At 36.1% G+C, this 18,194-nt stretch overlaps 1 protein-coding gene and 1 pseudogene across 1 annotated transcript; both read right to left on the reverse strand.

The window, feature by feature from the left end:
* Positions 1–1,476: 1,476 nt before the first annotated feature.
* LOC130470559 (mitochondrial outer membrane protein porin of 36 kDa-like) lies at positions 1,477–6,850 on the reverse strand (annotated as a pseudogene).
* Positions 6,851–15,365: 8,515 nt separating this feature from the next.
* LOC110795535 (ethylene-responsive transcription factor ERF010-like) lies at positions 15,366–16,465 on the reverse strand. The gene has a single exon (XM_022000549.2). It carries the CDS (start codon positions 16,280–16,282, stop codon positions 15,767–15,769), a length of 516 nt encoding a protein of 171 aa, XP_021856241.1. The 5' UTR covers positions 16,283–16,465; the 3' UTR covers positions 15,366–15,766.
* Positions 16,466–18,194: the final 1,729 nt, after the last annotated feature.

The raw sequence follows: 18,194 nt of genomic DNA on the forward strand, positions 1-18,194 counted from the left end.
TTTACTTTCACATTCTCGATCATGACTATTGACATTATCTTCACTGTTTATATATAGTCATACAATTTCTCATTCACTTTGGGGAATGATTTAACTAGTTGAATGTGACCATAAGATTTTTCTCCAGGATTTCTTTATTTTGTTCATCCACCAAAAGACAATATATGAACTAATTAAAAACTCTCTTAAATCTTTCTCAAAATTATTGTGTTTGCATGACCACACTAATTTCATAAAAGATATATAGGGCATCTTAACAATAAGCTAGATTTAGAAATTATTATAGTTTTCAAGGTCATATTTTCTTGTGCATCTCCAAAAGGATTTGCAGGCCTTTAATAGTCAAATATCCAGACTTAAGTCGTGAACCTATTTCGACTTGTAAAAAAATCAAGGGTAAATATATTTGAATTTCAACCTATAACACCTTTGATTAATAATTTTCTTCAAGGAAGAGCAAGACCCACATATTTAAGTTTATGGTAAATTCTATTATAAAATCTCCCTTGTTTCAATAGACCAATTACCTTTTCTTCCTCCACATCGATAACATACATTGGTCACATTCTCATTTTTATCTTTCTCTTGTTTGTTACTATCTTTGTCCCAATTCTGGTGGGAATATGAGTTCTTGAGAGAACCACCTCTGCCTCGATCTCTTCCACTTCCTCGACCACTATTGTTGTGTGCTATTTTGGAATGGAACAGAATCAGTTGGGGGTGATTCATGATTTTTCATCAACAACTCGTTAATTATTTTTCTCAGCCACAAGGAGACAAATATAATTAAGAATATTTCCTAAATCTCTTTTCACGGTATTGTGTCTGCAGGACAAAATTATTTGCGTGAAAGGTTGAATATATTTCCTCCAACATTTCTGCATCAGTGATTCTCTCTCCACATAATTTCAACTGTGAAGTAATTCTGAACATAGATTAGTTATATTCACTTACAGACTTAAAGTCTTGTAGTTTTAAGTGTAACCAATCATCACTAGTAGAAAAAACCCTTATTGCAGCGGGCTTTTAGACCCCTGTTGCAGCGTACATCGTATGCTGCAACTGGGGGGCCTGCAACAAGTCTGAACTTGTTGCAGCGTACAAGTTCGCTGCAAAAAGTGATTTGTTGCAGCGGGCTTTTATATGTACGCTGCAACAAGTGCCAAAAAATTGGCAAAATTTTGGACTTGTTGCAGCGTACATATAAAAGCCCGCTGCAACAGACTCAACTTTTTGCAGCGTACATTTATTTGTACGCTGCAACAAGTCTGAATTTTTGCGAAATTTTTTTCCCTTGTTGCAGCGTACAACATATATGTACGCTGCAAAAAAGCACTTTTGGGGGGAAAATTCTAATTTTGTTTAGGGATACGTAGAGTGCCTTGCACCAAATATAGAAACCTGTCAAAACAATAATAGAATAACGCAACCTGTAAAACAAATATAAAAACAACAACTGGAGTTTTGTATACTATATATCCCAAAACCAAAGTGCACATATTACATTTAAATATATGTTCCAATTTCAACATAAACATACATTTTAATATAAAATTTATTCTATAACAACTAAACCAACTCGATCAAGCGCGCTAAAGCCAATAATAAATACTTGTTGGTAAAAAACTTAGCCCATTGCTCACGAACCACATCAAATTCCTCGCATAAGGCGCAATCCTCGGAGTGTAGACCTTTACAAAAACAGAAATTTAAATTAAACATTAGATTAAATACAAATTAAATATCACATTTTAACATTCAAGAAACTAATGACAATGTCCTAATAGTCTAAAATGAGTCCTTAGGTTCTTTAGTTCAAAGTTAGGAGCGAAAATGTCATTTTAGCCTAAATATGACCTATAACGACCCAATGAGCCTATAGGTGCATAAATAGATTGGAACGAGTCTTAGATCGTTAAAATTATGCATATTAAACATGTAATAAGTTTTAAATGAGTCCTTAGGTTCTTTATTTTAAAGTTGGGAGCGAAAATGCCTTATTTTAGCCTAGATATGACCTATAACGATCAAACAAGCATTAAATGGGTATAAGTAGATTAGAATAAGTCCTAGAAACTCAAAACTAAGCTTATTAATCATATAATAATTTAAAAATGAGTCCTTAGGTTCTTAAGTTCAAAGTTGGGAGCGAAAATGTCATTTTAGCCTAAATATGACCTAAAACGACACAATAAGCCTTAAATATGCATAAATGGATTGGAACTTGTCGTATAAAGTTAAAATTATGCATATTAAACATGTATTAAGTTTAAAATGCGTGCTTAGGTTCTTTATTTTAAAGTTAGGAGCGAAAATGCCTCATTTTAGCCTAAATATGACCTATAACTATCAAACAAGCATTAAATGTGCATAAACAGATTAGAATAAGTCTTAGAAACTTAAACTAAGCATATTTATCATATAATAAGTTTAAAATGAGTCATTAGGTTCTTAAGTTCAAAGTTGGGAGCGAAAATGTCATTTTAGCCTAAATATGACCTATAACGACACAATGAGCCTTAAATGTGCATAAATGGATTGGAATAAGTCCTAGAAAGTTAAAACTAGAATATAAAACATTTAGTAGGTTTAAAATGAGTCCTTAGGTTCTTTAGTTCATAGTTGGGAGCGAAAATGTCATTTTAGCCTAAATATGACCTACAACGACCTAATGAGCCTTAAAGGTGCATAAATAGATTGGAACGAGTCTTATAAAGTTAAAATTATGCATATTAAACATGTATTAAGTTTAAAATGAGTGCTTAGGTTCTTTATTTTAAAGTTAGGAGCGAAAATGCCTCATTTTAGCCTAAATATGACCTATAACTATCAAACAAGCATTAAATGGGTATAAGTAGATTAGAATAAGTCTTAGAAACTTAAAACTAAGCATATTTATCATATAATAAGTTTAAAATGAGTCATTAGGTTCTTAAGTTCAAAGTTGGGAGCGAAAATGTCATTTTAGCCTAAATATGACCTATAACGACACAATGAGCCTTAAATGTGCATAAATGGATTGGAATGAGTCCTAGAAAGTTAAAAATAAGCATATAAAACATTTAGTAAGTTTAAAATGAGTCCTTAGGTTCTTTGGTTCATAGTTGGGAGCGAAAATGTCATTTTAGCCTAAATATGACCTATAACGACACAATGAGCCTTAAATGTGCATAAATGGATTGGAATGAGTCCTAGAAAGTTAAAAATAAGCATATAAAACATTTAGTAAGTTTAAAATGAGTCCTTAGGTTCTTTGGTTCATAGTTGGGAGCGAAAATGTCATTTTAGCCTAAATATGTCCTATAACGACCAAACAAGCCTTAAATGTGTATAAGTAGTTAGATTAAGTCTTAGAAACTTAAAACTAAGCATATTAATCATGTAATATGTTTAAAATAAGTCCTTAGGTTCTTTATTTTAAAGTTGGGATCGAAAATGCCTTATTTTATCCTAAATATGACCTATAACGATAAAACAAGCATTAAATGTGCATAAATAGATTATAATAAGTCTTAGAAACTTAAAACTAAGCATATTTATCATATAATAAGTTTAAAATGAGTCATTAGGTTCTTAAGTTCAAAGTTGGGAGCGAAAATGTCATTTTAGCCTAAATATGACCTATAACGACACAATGAGCCTTAAATGTGCATAAATGGATTGGAATGAGTCCTAGAAAGTTAAAAATAATCATATGAATCATGTAATAAGTTTGAAATTAGTTTTTAAGTTCGTTAGATCAAAGTTGGGAGCGAAAATGTCATTTTAGCCTAAATATGACCTATAACGGCCAAAGAAGTCATGAATGTGCATAAATAGATTGGATTAAGTCTTGTAAAGTTAAAACTAATCATATAAAACATTTAATATGTTTAAAATGAGTCCTAAGGTTCTTTATTTTATATTTGGGAGCAAAAAAGCCTCATTTTAGCCTAATATGACCTATAACGACCAAACAAGCCTTAAATTTGCATAAGTAGATTGGAATGAGTGTTAGAAAGTTAAAACTATTCATATTAAACATGTAATAAGTATAAAATGAGTCCTTAGGTTCTTTAGTTCAAAGTTGGGAGGGAAAATGCTTCATTTTAGCCTTAATATGACCTATAACGACCCAATAAGCCTTAAATGTGAATAAATAGATTGAAATGAGTATAAAGATGTCCAGTTTGTCGTTCCTGCAGTACCCAAAAGTAAACAAAATCACAAGTGTATCAGAAATGTATATCCAGTATCCAGCTTTCAAATGATACACTCAACAACAGCCAAAGGTGAAAGATTAGAACATTATTAAGTAGTTTTCGACAAGCAGAATCCAAATTTATTTCTAGGATACACGCATATAGAGATAATATGAATTACCAATATGAAAATTGTTAAATGAGAATAGGAGTGATTCTCTTTCTTTAATTTCTGAACAGCAATTAAATGTTGCACATGGATATACCAAAGTGATAATCTGCTGATTAGTATAACAAAAACTACTTACACATTCACAGATGCAATGAGATCATCATTAGTAAAGCTCAGCCCAGCATTGCATTTGGTGAAGTTTCCAGAAGCAGTGTCAAATGAGAGGTCAGTACCCAAAGCAAGAGTACTGTTTCCAAAAACACCAGAAAAGTTGACAATGGGGTTTGCTGTCAAACCAAGGCTTGTGCTGATGCCAGCATACTCATGCAAATACTGAAGCTCAACCTGTTAACATAATTTATACTCCACAAATTAGAACCATTATCCCGTAGTATTTTGAACCATGCCTCTTTAGGTAAGAAAATACTAGAAAGATAATTGTATGGTACCTTGCCAGATCTCTGATCAGGAACACGGAAACTAAAAATAGCCTTCAAGCCAGGGGCAGGTTCATCAACGTAATGGTGGTGAAAAGCTAGGAGCGGAAGACGGAAACAGCAAAGAAGTTGGAATCAGATTACAATAGATTCCAATTATGTAAAACAAGATGTTCATAGAAAGCAATGCTATCTGTCACCAAATTTTACACAATTACCAATTATAAAAACCTATAAACCAATGAAACCGTAATGTATCATAGAATCAATTCGTAGTAATACAAATAAACAAACTCACATTGGAGTTGGTATCAACTTTCACATCGGTGGTAATATTCTTGTTTGTCAACTTAGTGCTGACATCAGCCAAAAACAACTCGCCCTTCTTTGTCCCAGTAGAAGTGATAGCCTGCAAGAAAACAAGTTTACATTAACTTTAGAAAATTAATCATGCCATACATGTCTGATTGACTTATTCTCTACATATAAATTAAGAAGTCAACAACAACCTTTAATGCAAACATACATCTTAACTTAATTTCTTTAATCGTGACTCACAACCCTAAATCTTCAGGACACAATGCAGTTGCTAATCAAATTACATTGTTATCTCGACTAAACCCACGGAATACAGGGTATTAATTATTTCAGGCTCGATTGTGTTACAAAAATAATTGTCAGCACATCAACCAGGGTACTCATAATTGGATATCCCATAATAACCAAAGTAGAAAATAACTGAGGAAGAAGAGGATTGAGGGAGACGAGTAATACCTGATTAAGCTTAGAATAGCAACAAGAAACATTGTAACTAGCCACTGAAGCTTCATTTGGAGTAGGCCTAGAACCTAGAACAGATTCAAACTTTTCTCGTGCTTCCTCGTATTTTCCGCTCCTTTGATGTTATAAAAAACAAGAAAATTAAAGAAGATGAAATAACATAATTAAACAGCTGAGTAACAGCAAACAGAAGAATGGATTGATAAATACTTGTAAAGTTGGAGGCCTTCCCGGAGGTCCTTTTCCCTACTTTCTTTAGTCTCCATCTTTCTCTGGTAATTTTGGCGCTGCAAAGAAATAAAAACTGTAATATAAGTTTACAGATGAATAGATGATATAGGTACTAAGTAGTGTGGTGAGAGGTTGGGTTGGCTTACTTGAATCTCTCTGACACGGTCACTGATAAAACCAGAATTCCTTTCAGCGCGAATAATATCCTTCTCAGACAACTCACCAGCATAATCAAGGTTTCCAAAGCGCTTCTGCATTTTCATGAAGAGAGGACCAATCCTCTGACGGATGGTATACATGGTTCTACCATACTCAGCAGCCGGCCAGATTTCTGTGCCAAACACTGCACTGGTTGCTATGACTTTATCCCCATAAACATCATTTGAACAAACCCTAAGAAACCCATAAATCATCGAACTCAAAACTATGTGATTTTGTCAATCATAAACCTAAAATTGAACCCTAATCTGAAAACGAAAATCAAAAACTAAAATTGAACCCTAATCTGAAAACGAAAATAAAAAACGAAAATAGAAATTGAACACACCATACAGAAACCACCGGAACCACGACGCCGAGCAACCACCGGAACCACGACGCGACGGGGAGATGCTGAAACCCCGGCCGACCAAGAATATATCTTTCAGTGACAGGCTGCGCGAGAATTGAACGGGATGGGGGAGATGAGGCGAGAACACCACACACCGGCGAAGACAGCGACGCAGGGCTGAGCAACGCTTGGGTTCGACGGCGACGCAGGGCTGAGTTCGACGGCGACGCAGGGCTGAGTTCGACGGCTTCTTGGATATTTGTTTAAGGGAAAAAGCTTGGAGCTATAAGAGAAGGAACAACGTACGTTTGAGCCCGCTCGTTTGAGCGCGGTTTGTTGCAACCTAGGAAAGTAAAAAATTTTGAAACGCGGACTTGTTGCAGCGGGCAATAACATGTACGCTGCAATAAAGTCGGGTTGTTGCTGCGGGCTTTTATTTTGTACGCTGCAACAAACACATTTGCTGCGAACAACTAAAATGTACGCTGCGATAACCCTTTAAAGGGTTTGACCCGCGTTGACCGACTGGTTGTTGAAGCGTATTTATACATGTACGCTGCAACAAGGGGGCTGCAACAGGGGTTTTTTCTACTAGTGCATAACGATCACAGTTTTCTGGTGGTCATACCTTTCTTTTATATTACTCCAAAGGACTTGTGGATCTTTTACGGCCAAATACTGAAATTTAAAACCCTGTTAATGGAAGTGATGACAAAGAAATATCATAGTCTTTTCCTTGTTGATTTATTTACTTCTTGATTGTATCACCAAGTTCTTTTGCATCTAAGTGAATTTCACCATTTTTTTTTTGAAACTAAGTGGATTTCACCATCTAACACCATGTCATTTATTATTATTATTATTATTATTATTATTATTATTATTATTATTATTATTATTATTATTATTATCAATAAATCAAATGCTAACAAAGTCAAACATTTTACAAATGATTAGTGGGCAACCGAGATACAATATGGGCCCCCACTCCTCTAATTATAGCAAAACCTATCCTAGTGAAAATATGAGTAGCAGCACGAGCCCAATGTCTTGTGTCCTAGAAAACTTCTGAATTCGCTTCAGCAACGCCACAGCATCCTTATCCAGCTCGCCCAAAGAAGAGAAAGAGAACGGAAGAAAGTCATAACCTATGGCCCTACAACGTGCTTCGTACTTGGCCTGCTTCCGAATAGCCGCATCAGTCACAACCCAGCCTGGGGCAAAGCCAGACAACCCAGACTGTGTTAGAGGAGAAGATCCCGTCAAGTCAACACACACATCACAGCCCCGAACCCAAGAGTAGAGCAACACGTCTACTGGTCGGAGAGCTCCAAAAAATTAAATATTATTATTATTATTATTATTATTATTATTATTATTATTATTATTATTATTATTATATCAAATGCTAACACAGTCAAACATTTTACAAATGATTAGTGGGCAGCCGAGATACAATCTGGGCCCCCACTCCTCTAGCTATAGCAAAACCTATCCTGGTGAAAATATGAGCAGCAGCACGAGCCCCAATGTCTTGTGTCCTAGAAAACTTCTGGATCCGCTTCAGCAACGCAATAGCATCCTTATCCAACTCACCCAAAGAAGAGAAAGAGAACGGAAGAAAGCCATAACCCATGGCCCTGCAACGTGCTTCGTACTTGGTCCGTTTCCGAATAGCTGCATCAGTCACAACCCGACCTGTGGCAAAGCCAGACAACCCCCAGACGGTGTCAAAGGAGAAGAACCCGTCAAGTCAAACATCACAACCCCGATCCCAAGAGTAGAGCAACACGTCTGCTGGTCGGAGAGCTCCATCGTTCCCTCTAGATAGACCAATATCAACCTCTTTCCGCGCCGAGATCCCAGTCCGGTAACAAACATCAACAAGGGTATCCCGAACCACATTATGCCGATGTTTAATACCCACAATGCCAGCACATGACACCGCATGATCACTAAAGATGTCTCTTGCAAAGACCCTGGAGCAAGCAGAACATGGCACCGTAACAGAGAACAAAGGAACCCCCAACCGGTAACACAACACACATCGATAAGCCTTAGCATTAATCGTCTGTCCCAAACCTGATATGGGGACCGCACGAAGCCAAGCAGAGGTGTGATCTCCCTGCTGCGATTTCCACAGCCGACTGTCGAGACAATAAAGAGAAGGTGGATTCTGCAGTTGCAGTAACCTTTGTGAAATATATATCTGCCAATTTCTTCATAAGTTTAGGGGCAGCGACCTCACTAGGGTTACTCAGAATGTCATACTCCACCGTTCCACTAAACAGACTCAACGCATCTTCAAATGCCTGACCAGGACCAACAATATCAGCATGCCGTAGAAGCTGTGTCTGCAAACCAAAAGACTGCAACCGAGAGGCAAGAAAAGCATAATGCCGAACATCATCCGCGGAATAAACACCAAGTCCGCCAAAAGAAAAAGGTAAGGTGGCAAGTCGTCACTGCCAATCGCCAAAGCTAGGCCCCGAAGCAGTAACAATACGCTCCAAAGAAGATCGAAGAGCCTCATCGAAAGTGCGCTGCGCAGCCTCAAAAATACCAGGAGGACAAGTACGCAAAGCAAAGTAGAGTTTAGAAACTCCGGTACATGCCCTAAGCAACAACAACTCACACTGAGGATCATCAAGCTAAGCATCCTTATCCATAAGCCCAATGGTCTTGATTAGCCTCTGCATCACAAGCCCACCACTAAAAGCAGGATTGGAACTAGCGGGACCTCCAAGCAACTTAACACCATGCAAAGGACGAGCAATATCAGGGGGAAAGACTCCCACAAGCCTGCTACGAGGGTCCTCAGTAGGCCAGAAAACCTCGGCCTTCTCCACATTAAGATTTACACCGAGACAAGGCCCGTCCTCCATAATCAACTGCAGAACCTTCCCCACCACCAAGGTATATATCACCAATAATAGTGTCGTCATCCAAATACCAAGCCTGAAGACATACATCAAACGCGTCCCTGATTTTACAAACCAGGGGTTGTAAAACCAAAGCAAAGAGCAGAGGACCAAGGGGATCACCCTGCTGCACACCCTGAGACGACCATAATGTATGTTCCCTATAATACAATCTGGCTGGAGTAGAGTAGCAGAATTCAACCCACCGCGAAATGCCCGGACAACGAAGACGAACTTCACGCAACATGGCCGCTCGATCAACTAAATTGAAGGCATTTTGAAAATCCACCAACAACATAGAAAGACCCACATCAGAACCCCGATCCTCCATCAACTTGTTCACAACATGAAGAATTCCCTCACCACCATCAGATACCCCGACACCAAATTGAAGCCATCAAAATAACCACCCAAAGACGGGCATACCATAACAACACCAACCTTCGAAACCAGACGTCGCCAAACAGTACCAACAGCAATGGGACGAATACCACCATCGGGCTTGACAAGAGGGGTGAGGGGAGCACTAGCAACATACTCACCCAAACCCATAGGGCATTTCCCAGCTAAAAAGAGATTAACCACCCCAGAAATTGAGTCAACTAACTCATCAGAAACAGCCACATCAGCCCCACTCAAGCAATCCATAAGGTGCAGAGCTCGTAACCCCTCCCTCCCACAAGATATGCCACGTGGAAAACTCCTAATCCGGTCCAAAACAACAGCTGAAGTAGCCATGAGATGATGGTCATCAACATGAATATCAGGCAAGGACGGAGCTGGAAACGAAGGGTGTTTCGACTGCAAATCCGCAAGAGTGGCCTCATTAAAGGCGTAACGCCAGAAGAAGAAAGAACACGGACTGCTGCAGTGTAATGGCCATCACCAATCTTCCAAATTATTATTATTATTATTATTATTATTATTATTGTTATTATTATTATTATTATAAATCAAATGCTAACAAAGTCAATCATTTTACAAATAATTAGTGGGAAGCCGAGATACAATCTGGTCCCCACTCCTCTAACTATAGCAAAGCCTATCCTGGTGAAAATATGAGCAGCTGCACGAGCCCCAATGTCTTGTGTCCTAGAAAACTTCTGAATCCGCTTCAGCAACGCAACAACATCCTTATCCAGCTCCCCCAAAGAAGAGAAAGAGAACGGAAGAAAGCCATAACCAATGGCCCTGCAACGTGCTTCGTACTTGTCCCGCTTCCGAATAGTCGCATCAGTCACAACCCGGCCCGGGGCAAAGCCAGACAACCCAGACTGTGTCAATGGAGAAGATCCCGTCAAGTCAACACACACATCACAGCCCCGATCCCAAGAGTAGAGCAACACGTCTGCTGGTTGGAGAGCTCCATCGTTCCCTCCAGATAGACCAATATCAACCTCTTTCCGCGCCGAAATCCCAGACCGATAACAAACATCAACAAGGGTATCCCGAACCACATTATGACGATGTTTAATACACACGATGCCAGCACATGGCATAATATGATCACCAAAGATGTCTCCCGCAAAGACCCTGGAGCAAGCAGAACACGACACCGTAACAGAGAACAAGGGAACCCCCAACCGGTAACACAACACACATCGGTAGGCCTTAGCATTCATCGTCTGCCCCAAACCTGATATGGGGACCTCACGAAGCCAAGCAGAGGTGTGATCTCCCTTCTGTGATTTCCATAATGTCGACTGCCGAGACGATAAAGAGAATGTGGATTATGCAAATGCAGTAACCTTTGTGAAATATATATCTGCCAATTTCTTCATAAGTTTAGGGGCAGCGACCTCACTAGGGTTACTCAGAATGTCATACTCCACCGTTCTACTAAATAGACTCAACGCATCCTCAAATGCTCGACCATGACCAACAATATCAACATGTCGTAGAAGCTTTGTCTGCAAACCAAAAGACTGCAATCAAGAAGCAAGAAAAGTATAGTTACGAACATCACCTGCGGAATAAACACCAAATTCGCCAAAAGCATAATAATAATAATAATAATAATAATAATAATAATAATAATAATTTATTATTATTATTATTATTATTATTATTATTATTCAATAATATCAAGAGCCGCAAATTTAAACAATACAATAAACAATACACCCATTTGACCATATAATAATTTTGTCTAATATTACTCGGATTTAAACTTCGTGGTATAATTTTTTTTTTTTAAGGTAAAATGGGTGTATTGTTTCACAAATTCTTATTTACAAGGGTTGTACAATAAATATTGTACACCGTAGTAAAAGTTAACTCAAAATGCTTAAAAGTTAAGCTTATATATGTAAAAGTTATCTATTTTTTAGTGATTGTTTTTTTAATTTTAATAAAACTTATTTCTTCAAAATCACTAATAATGTATAAAATTAATCATTTAACCCTTTAAAATGTTTATCTATCGACTTTCTTTTTACTAGTATAAAAGTTAATCAAAACTAGGTTAAAGTTATAGAAAAATGAGTAAAAGTTATCTTGGTGTACAATAAATTTATTGTACACCTTGTGCGCGCAAGACCTTTTGGTATTGTTTATTGTATTGTTGCATTATTACTCGTAAAATAATGTTAAAATCACTTCTTATGAAATCAGTTATTAGTACAGTATGATAATGGACCTGTTAACTATTTTCATGCTCCCTCTGTTCCTCAATCCCTCCATGATTGTCCGTTTGGAGATGTGTTGCTTTCTTAATATTTTGGTTAGGTGGAGTTTACGAGAGACAAAATTGACGGGACTAAAATAGTATGTACTCCGTATAAAAGCAAAATGGAAATCCCTCGCCATAGTTCATAACGGGTGTATATTAGTGTTATAACTAAACACGTGTCACGAACGAATTAGGAACAAAACGCAAATAAAATGTAGAATAAATAACAAAAATAATAATAAAAGACACAAGTGTTTGTGAGGAAATTTAGATTTTCTCCCCTCAAATATTACCGTATTATTAAGTTCCTGCAAAATAATACAATATAACCCCTCAACTAATAATTCCTCTCACGAATTTATTTTCCCCTCTTATTTTCTAGATAGGCCTAAACTCCTTTTATAGGCTAAACTAGAAACCCACGTCTACTAGAATTATACTAGAATTATATTTGCTCCCCAAGTCTAAATAATTCTACATATTGTTACATATAAAAAAATATATCTAATTTCCTAATTACAATTCTAATTAAATTAGGAAACAAGATATTGATATCCTAACACAAGATATTAAACCAAACAAGATTTATATTTGACTTCAAGTCCGTTTTGTATTCTTGTCGACTTAACTAAGTTGTGTTTAATTCCTAACAATTAGAACATCTTTCAAATAAGAGGAATCAAGATGATGGCCTTTGAGTAGGGGTACTTTAATGGGTGGTTAACCGTCCCGAAACTTGATTCGGTTAACCGTACCGTTTAAACGGTTAACCGCGATTTCGGTACGATTACCCGTTAACCATAAACCGCTATTAAATTTTTTATTTTTATTTTGCATGGATCACATTTATCGTATTATTTTTTTACAAAAAATAACAATTTGAAATAGAAGATCAAGTCAAACAAAAATAAGTCTAAACGTCTAAAATTACACAAGTTCATCAAGTTCAAACAAAATTACGAAGTAACGTACTAATTGTTTCAAGAAAGGACTAAGGCTAAGAGCCTAAGACGTAAGTACACTAGTTGGGCTAGTTGTGCACAAACAAACATTTTTTACTAAAATATTTTACCTATAATTTTGTGATTTTTTTACGAAAAACTAAATTAAATTGAATATTTTTTTTTGAAAAAAAAAATTCGGTTTATTCGGTTAACCGCTTTGTCAAAAATTGTAACTGTAACTGACCCGTTTAACCGTTAATTTTGTTGGTTCGGTAACCATAACCGTTTATATTATTTTTGCGATTCAGTTTACCGCCCAATTAGATCAGTTTTTTCGATTTTCGGTACGGTTTGCAGTTACGATTTTTTATGAACACCCCTACTTTTGAGGCTTGGAGGAAAAAAGGTGCGGGGGCAAAGTAGTAATGGAACAAAAAAGAGAAAAAAAAAAGTAGCATGAAGATTATGTTTGTTTGGTGCTAACACTGTACCAAACAGTGTTAACTTTACACATTTACTTGTGTTTCGTTAACATCAACTAAAATTTGGAATTACCAATGAGGTTTTAATACTGGTGGTAACTTAAGACAGAAAATCTATGTACGATAGGTATCGGGTAGATTTGATTATTGGATAGGATAATTCAATGAATACAAAATTAGGGTCGAGTTAATAAGGTTTTTATTGGGCATAACTCTTATTGCACAAAGTCTTTATTGAACAGGGTCATTATATGGTCAAGCTTATACATCAATTATTTTGAAAACTAAAATAGTAATGATACAAAAAATTATATGTATAGCTTCGTATTCACTCTTACTTACACACAACTCTTTTGTTTTTCATTTTTCATTGCTCATTTATTGACCCGCCCACTAACGACCCGCTTTTGACCTGCTAAAATGACCCTTTCATTACTCGACCCGCTTTTAACCCGCACCGACCTTGACCCGACTCGCCCAATAACCAGCTCTACTATCAGATCCGGTTTCACCTTCCCTATTTCTAATTTGTATCCTTGTACTTCATTCGCACCGATTATTAAACTAAAATTTGAAATTAAAAAATTTCTCAAGATCAAAATTAAGTACTTCTTACTCTTGTTCTACTGTTATTATATTTTGCTAGGGGACCAAACTAGCACTCACCAAAATAGAGTATCTCTATAGTACCACTTACCCATTAGCCTACTCTTTGAATTAGTTTCTTTTTAATGTGATTAGTTACCACTTACCCCTTACCTAACATAAACTTCTTGGTGAGGCAAATCACATACGCCAAATTCTTTATCCTTCATTTATTTGTTTGTTTTTGGTACAACCGACATATCTGCAACTCTAATGGTTAAGTGAAGGACCTTGTTTGTAAATATTAAAAATATTAAGCTATGTAGTGGTAGCTAAATATTATTGCGTAATTTCTAAATTAGATTCATTTGACAAATATAGCTAATTAGCTCGGCAGAAATGGCACACGGAAATTTCACTAGAAAACGTAAAAAGAAGTCAAAAATAATAATATGTACAACCTTCGGGTCACAAAAATCTTTACCCTTACTATTTACACGGACTCCGATGTAATGCTTGACCGTTAATATATTCAATTTTGTATGACGAAAAATTATAAAAAGTTGATATTTATAAATACATTCCGAGACGAATCTAACAAGATATCTCTTAATAGTTTTTTATAGATATAATAGTGGAAATTTAGGGTTATAATTTTGATTTTTAGACACATTTTTCAAAGCGTAAAGAACTTAATAAAACAGAGGTAGTAATTGATAAGTAGTCAATCATTTGAGCAACAAGTAGCTAGAAAATGTGTAGTTTGAAAAGTTGATCCAAAATCTCAAGCTATTATAGTCTATAGATGGATTAGCCAACTTAAGTTGCACTTATGTGGTTACATGTTTCTCAATAAAAAGAACGATTATACCGATTGCTTGTTGGTTTAGTGGTGATTGGGGCTTAACTTGGTAGGAAAGATCTGTGTTCAATCCCCGCAACAACAATTAGAAGGGGACTGAAACCTATATATCCACCCATAACTCGTCCCGAATCCGGATTACCCTTAAAAATGAATTGGGCGCTAACACCAAAATAAAAAGAACGGTTATAAACCAAAACAAGAAACAAATACTACGCACTTAACCTAAGATCATTCTAGAGGACTCTTGACTAATTTTGCACATACAGATGTATTTGGCGCAACCCTCTTGAATTTTGACTAAACTACATATATATTGTTCCTACTATTGAAATATTGATTGAATACTAGAATTCAATCATCTGCCAAATTATTATTAAAAAAAAAGTAGAATCATAATTAAATTAAAATAAACAGAGAAACGAGAAAAAGGATAACAACAAACCACCATGCGAGCATGCACGAGTCCACAATTCCTGCAAAAGCATTAACATGAAGAGAAATCCAAGAAAACATAGATTCAAAATATTAAATAAATAAAAACATGGATTAAAAAGGCAATTTCTAATTTCTAAATACTATATTAAAATTAACAAAAATACCCCAAGTATTTACAATATTTTCCATTATGCCTCTCCCAAAAGAAAAAACTAACTTAAATCTTAAAAAAAAACAAAAGATAAGAGAGAAAAACGAGTGGATTTTAACGTGGCCCCACATAAAATTTTGCAATTATAGGGGATTAAGTAGCAATTACGTTTTTTTTTTCTGTTTCTCTCTCCTCCGTCGCAGCCACCGACATCCACACCTCAGCCGCAACCCTCAGCTATTTGATTGTCTCTCTCTATCGACGACTATTTAAAAATTAAATTAAAAAAAAGAAAGAGAAAAGAAAACTCTTCTTTTCCATCTCCTTCTTCTTCTTCTCCCTCCTCTTATCTATCAATCAATCAATCATCCCACTCTTCAGAATCTTCAGGTTCGGGTACCTTATTCAAATCGGGTTTTTCATCGACAACCCACCCACACCCAGAAAACCCAGGACTCCTTTCTCTGTCCTCAACTGCAGCACTAGTAATAATACTGCTGTTACTGTTGGCGTTGGTGTTATTATGAGTGATGCTATGATTAGAATTAGAGCGTTGAAAAGCAGTCTCAAGAGCATCAACTCTGGCACCAACTTCAATAGCCTTTTTTCGGATCGAAGCAGCTGATAAATCGCTTAAACGACACTCCCCCATCAATAACTCGGGAAAATTAAGCCGCGCAGACGGTCCACGGAGGTAATAGACGGCCGTATCGTACGCCCGCGCCGCCGCAACCGGTGTCGAATACGATCCTAACCATATCCTTGTACGCTTATTCGGTTCTCGAATCTCCGCAACCCACTTACCCCACTTCCTCATCCTTATCCCTTTGTACGGCTTCTCCGCTCTCTCTCTCTTCTTCGTTGACCCCGCTTCCATGGTGGAGGAAGTTAACGGTTCTTCTACTACTACGACTACCACTATTTTATTTTGTTGAGGAGAGAGAAGAGAAGAGAAGGGAAGTTGTGATGAGAGGAATTTTGGGGTTTTGGGATTGTGAGTGGGAAAATAAAAAATAGGGTTATTTATATTTATATGTAAAAAGTCGGGGGTGAGTGTATTTAATTAATTTTGAATTTAATTTGTGAGGGAAGGAGGAAGAATAATAATAAGATATCACCGACATGGGTGGATGTAGGAGAGGGGGGCCTTTAAAGAGTTGCTTTTGTTATAATTTGTGGGGGATTAATGGACGGCATGTCCACACAAAGGAACAGCTAGATTATTACTCTCTCCGTTTTCGGTTAAGAATTCGAACTTTAGACCATTTACTCCCTCCGTCCCCGATCAGTAGACAATATAATAATTATGGGGTCAACTAATTTAGAAATGTAACAACTAATTTAGGACGGATAAAAAAGAAAAGTGTAACAACTAATCTGGGACGGAGGAAATATATCTAAGTCTCCAGTCTTAGCAATTAGGCAAGATATCATTAATGTTCCTTTTTATTAAGGCTATATTTTTTTTTCGATTTTTTTGGACTTATTTTAGACGAAATAAGTTCAAATAAGTTAAGTTTACTAAAATTCAAATGATATAAAAGTTTAGATGATATAAGTTAAGTCAAAATAAGTGTAATAGAACAGTGTCTTACTCTCTTCGTCCTTAAAAGATTGCCCTCGATATTTTTCACTTCATTAAGAAAGTAGGCAAAAGAAAAGTAAGCGAATAGATAGTTTTGTCATTTTGTTAATTTAAATAATAGAATGCGAGAATATCATATACTACAAATAGTATGGGCAAAACTCAAAGAGACAGAGCAAAAAGGATTTAAATTAGGGCAATTTTTTAGAGAGGGAGTGAGTATCTCATAGTCAAAGTTTATATTATTAGGAACTATATACTTCGTATATGTGTAAATTTGCCACATAAATTGATAAGGTAAGTCGATAAAAAGAGACAGAGATGACGAGTAAATGTTTTTTAACCATTTAAGATTTGAAGCAATTTTAAAGAAATATCACAAAAGAAAGTATAGGACAAATAAAAAGGAATGAAGGGAGTAAATTTTAGAGTAATATTCAGAGGTCTTTGTCTCGGTCGTAAAATTGGTTTTATGGAGTACCTGAACTTATCTAAATTACGAGTATCTTATTTTGTTTGCTACTTGGATGGAAAAATATACGAGATTAGATTAGATTTCGAAACAGGAAAAATATTAATAAAAATATCTGATTTATGTCTATGTCTGTGTCTGTGTGTGGGCAATGAAGCCAATGACTGGCGTGGTGGGTTTCTTATGTGGGGCAAAATAGATAGTGAAAGAAGGTGGGAAATTTTGCAATTATTAGTCCTTTTTTTTTGGGTTATAAGTCATGTCGATTGTTTAGCAACTTTTTCTTTCACTGATGGGTTTTGGCCAAGAAGGGTGAGTTTTTTATGGTGTATTCAGGTGTATATATATATATAGCATAGGCAACCTATAGAATTAATATAAGTTGGTGGAAATCCACCTTCTAACTTGTAAGTTACATAGTCGAGTCTAATCAGCTGGAAAATGTTTAAGAATGACTCAAGTGTTAGATAATAGTATTCACTTTGCATATCATGGAAGAAATATGTTGTTTTGTACGAATTATATCCTTAAATATGTACATGTGCTTCATATATTGAATATGAGGTGGCTTGATTTATTGGGCTAAGTGGGGCTTTGGGCTTGGTGTGTTAGTATTGGGTTGGTAATAGGCTATAATATTATAAATCAAGACCTAGCACTTAGGCACGTGACACGCGCACGGTTTATTTAAGGATGTTACTAACGTTAATCTTTTGCGGTTATTAATATTTT

The sequence above is a fragment of the Spinacia oleracea genome, chromosome 3 (assembly GCF_020520425.1).
Source record: "Spinacia oleracea cultivar Varoflay chromosome 3, BTI_SOV_V1, whole genome shotgun sequence".
NCBI classification, from domain to species: Eukaryota; Viridiplantae; Streptophyta; class Magnoliopsida; order Caryophyllales; family Amaranthaceae; genus Spinacia; species Spinacia oleracea.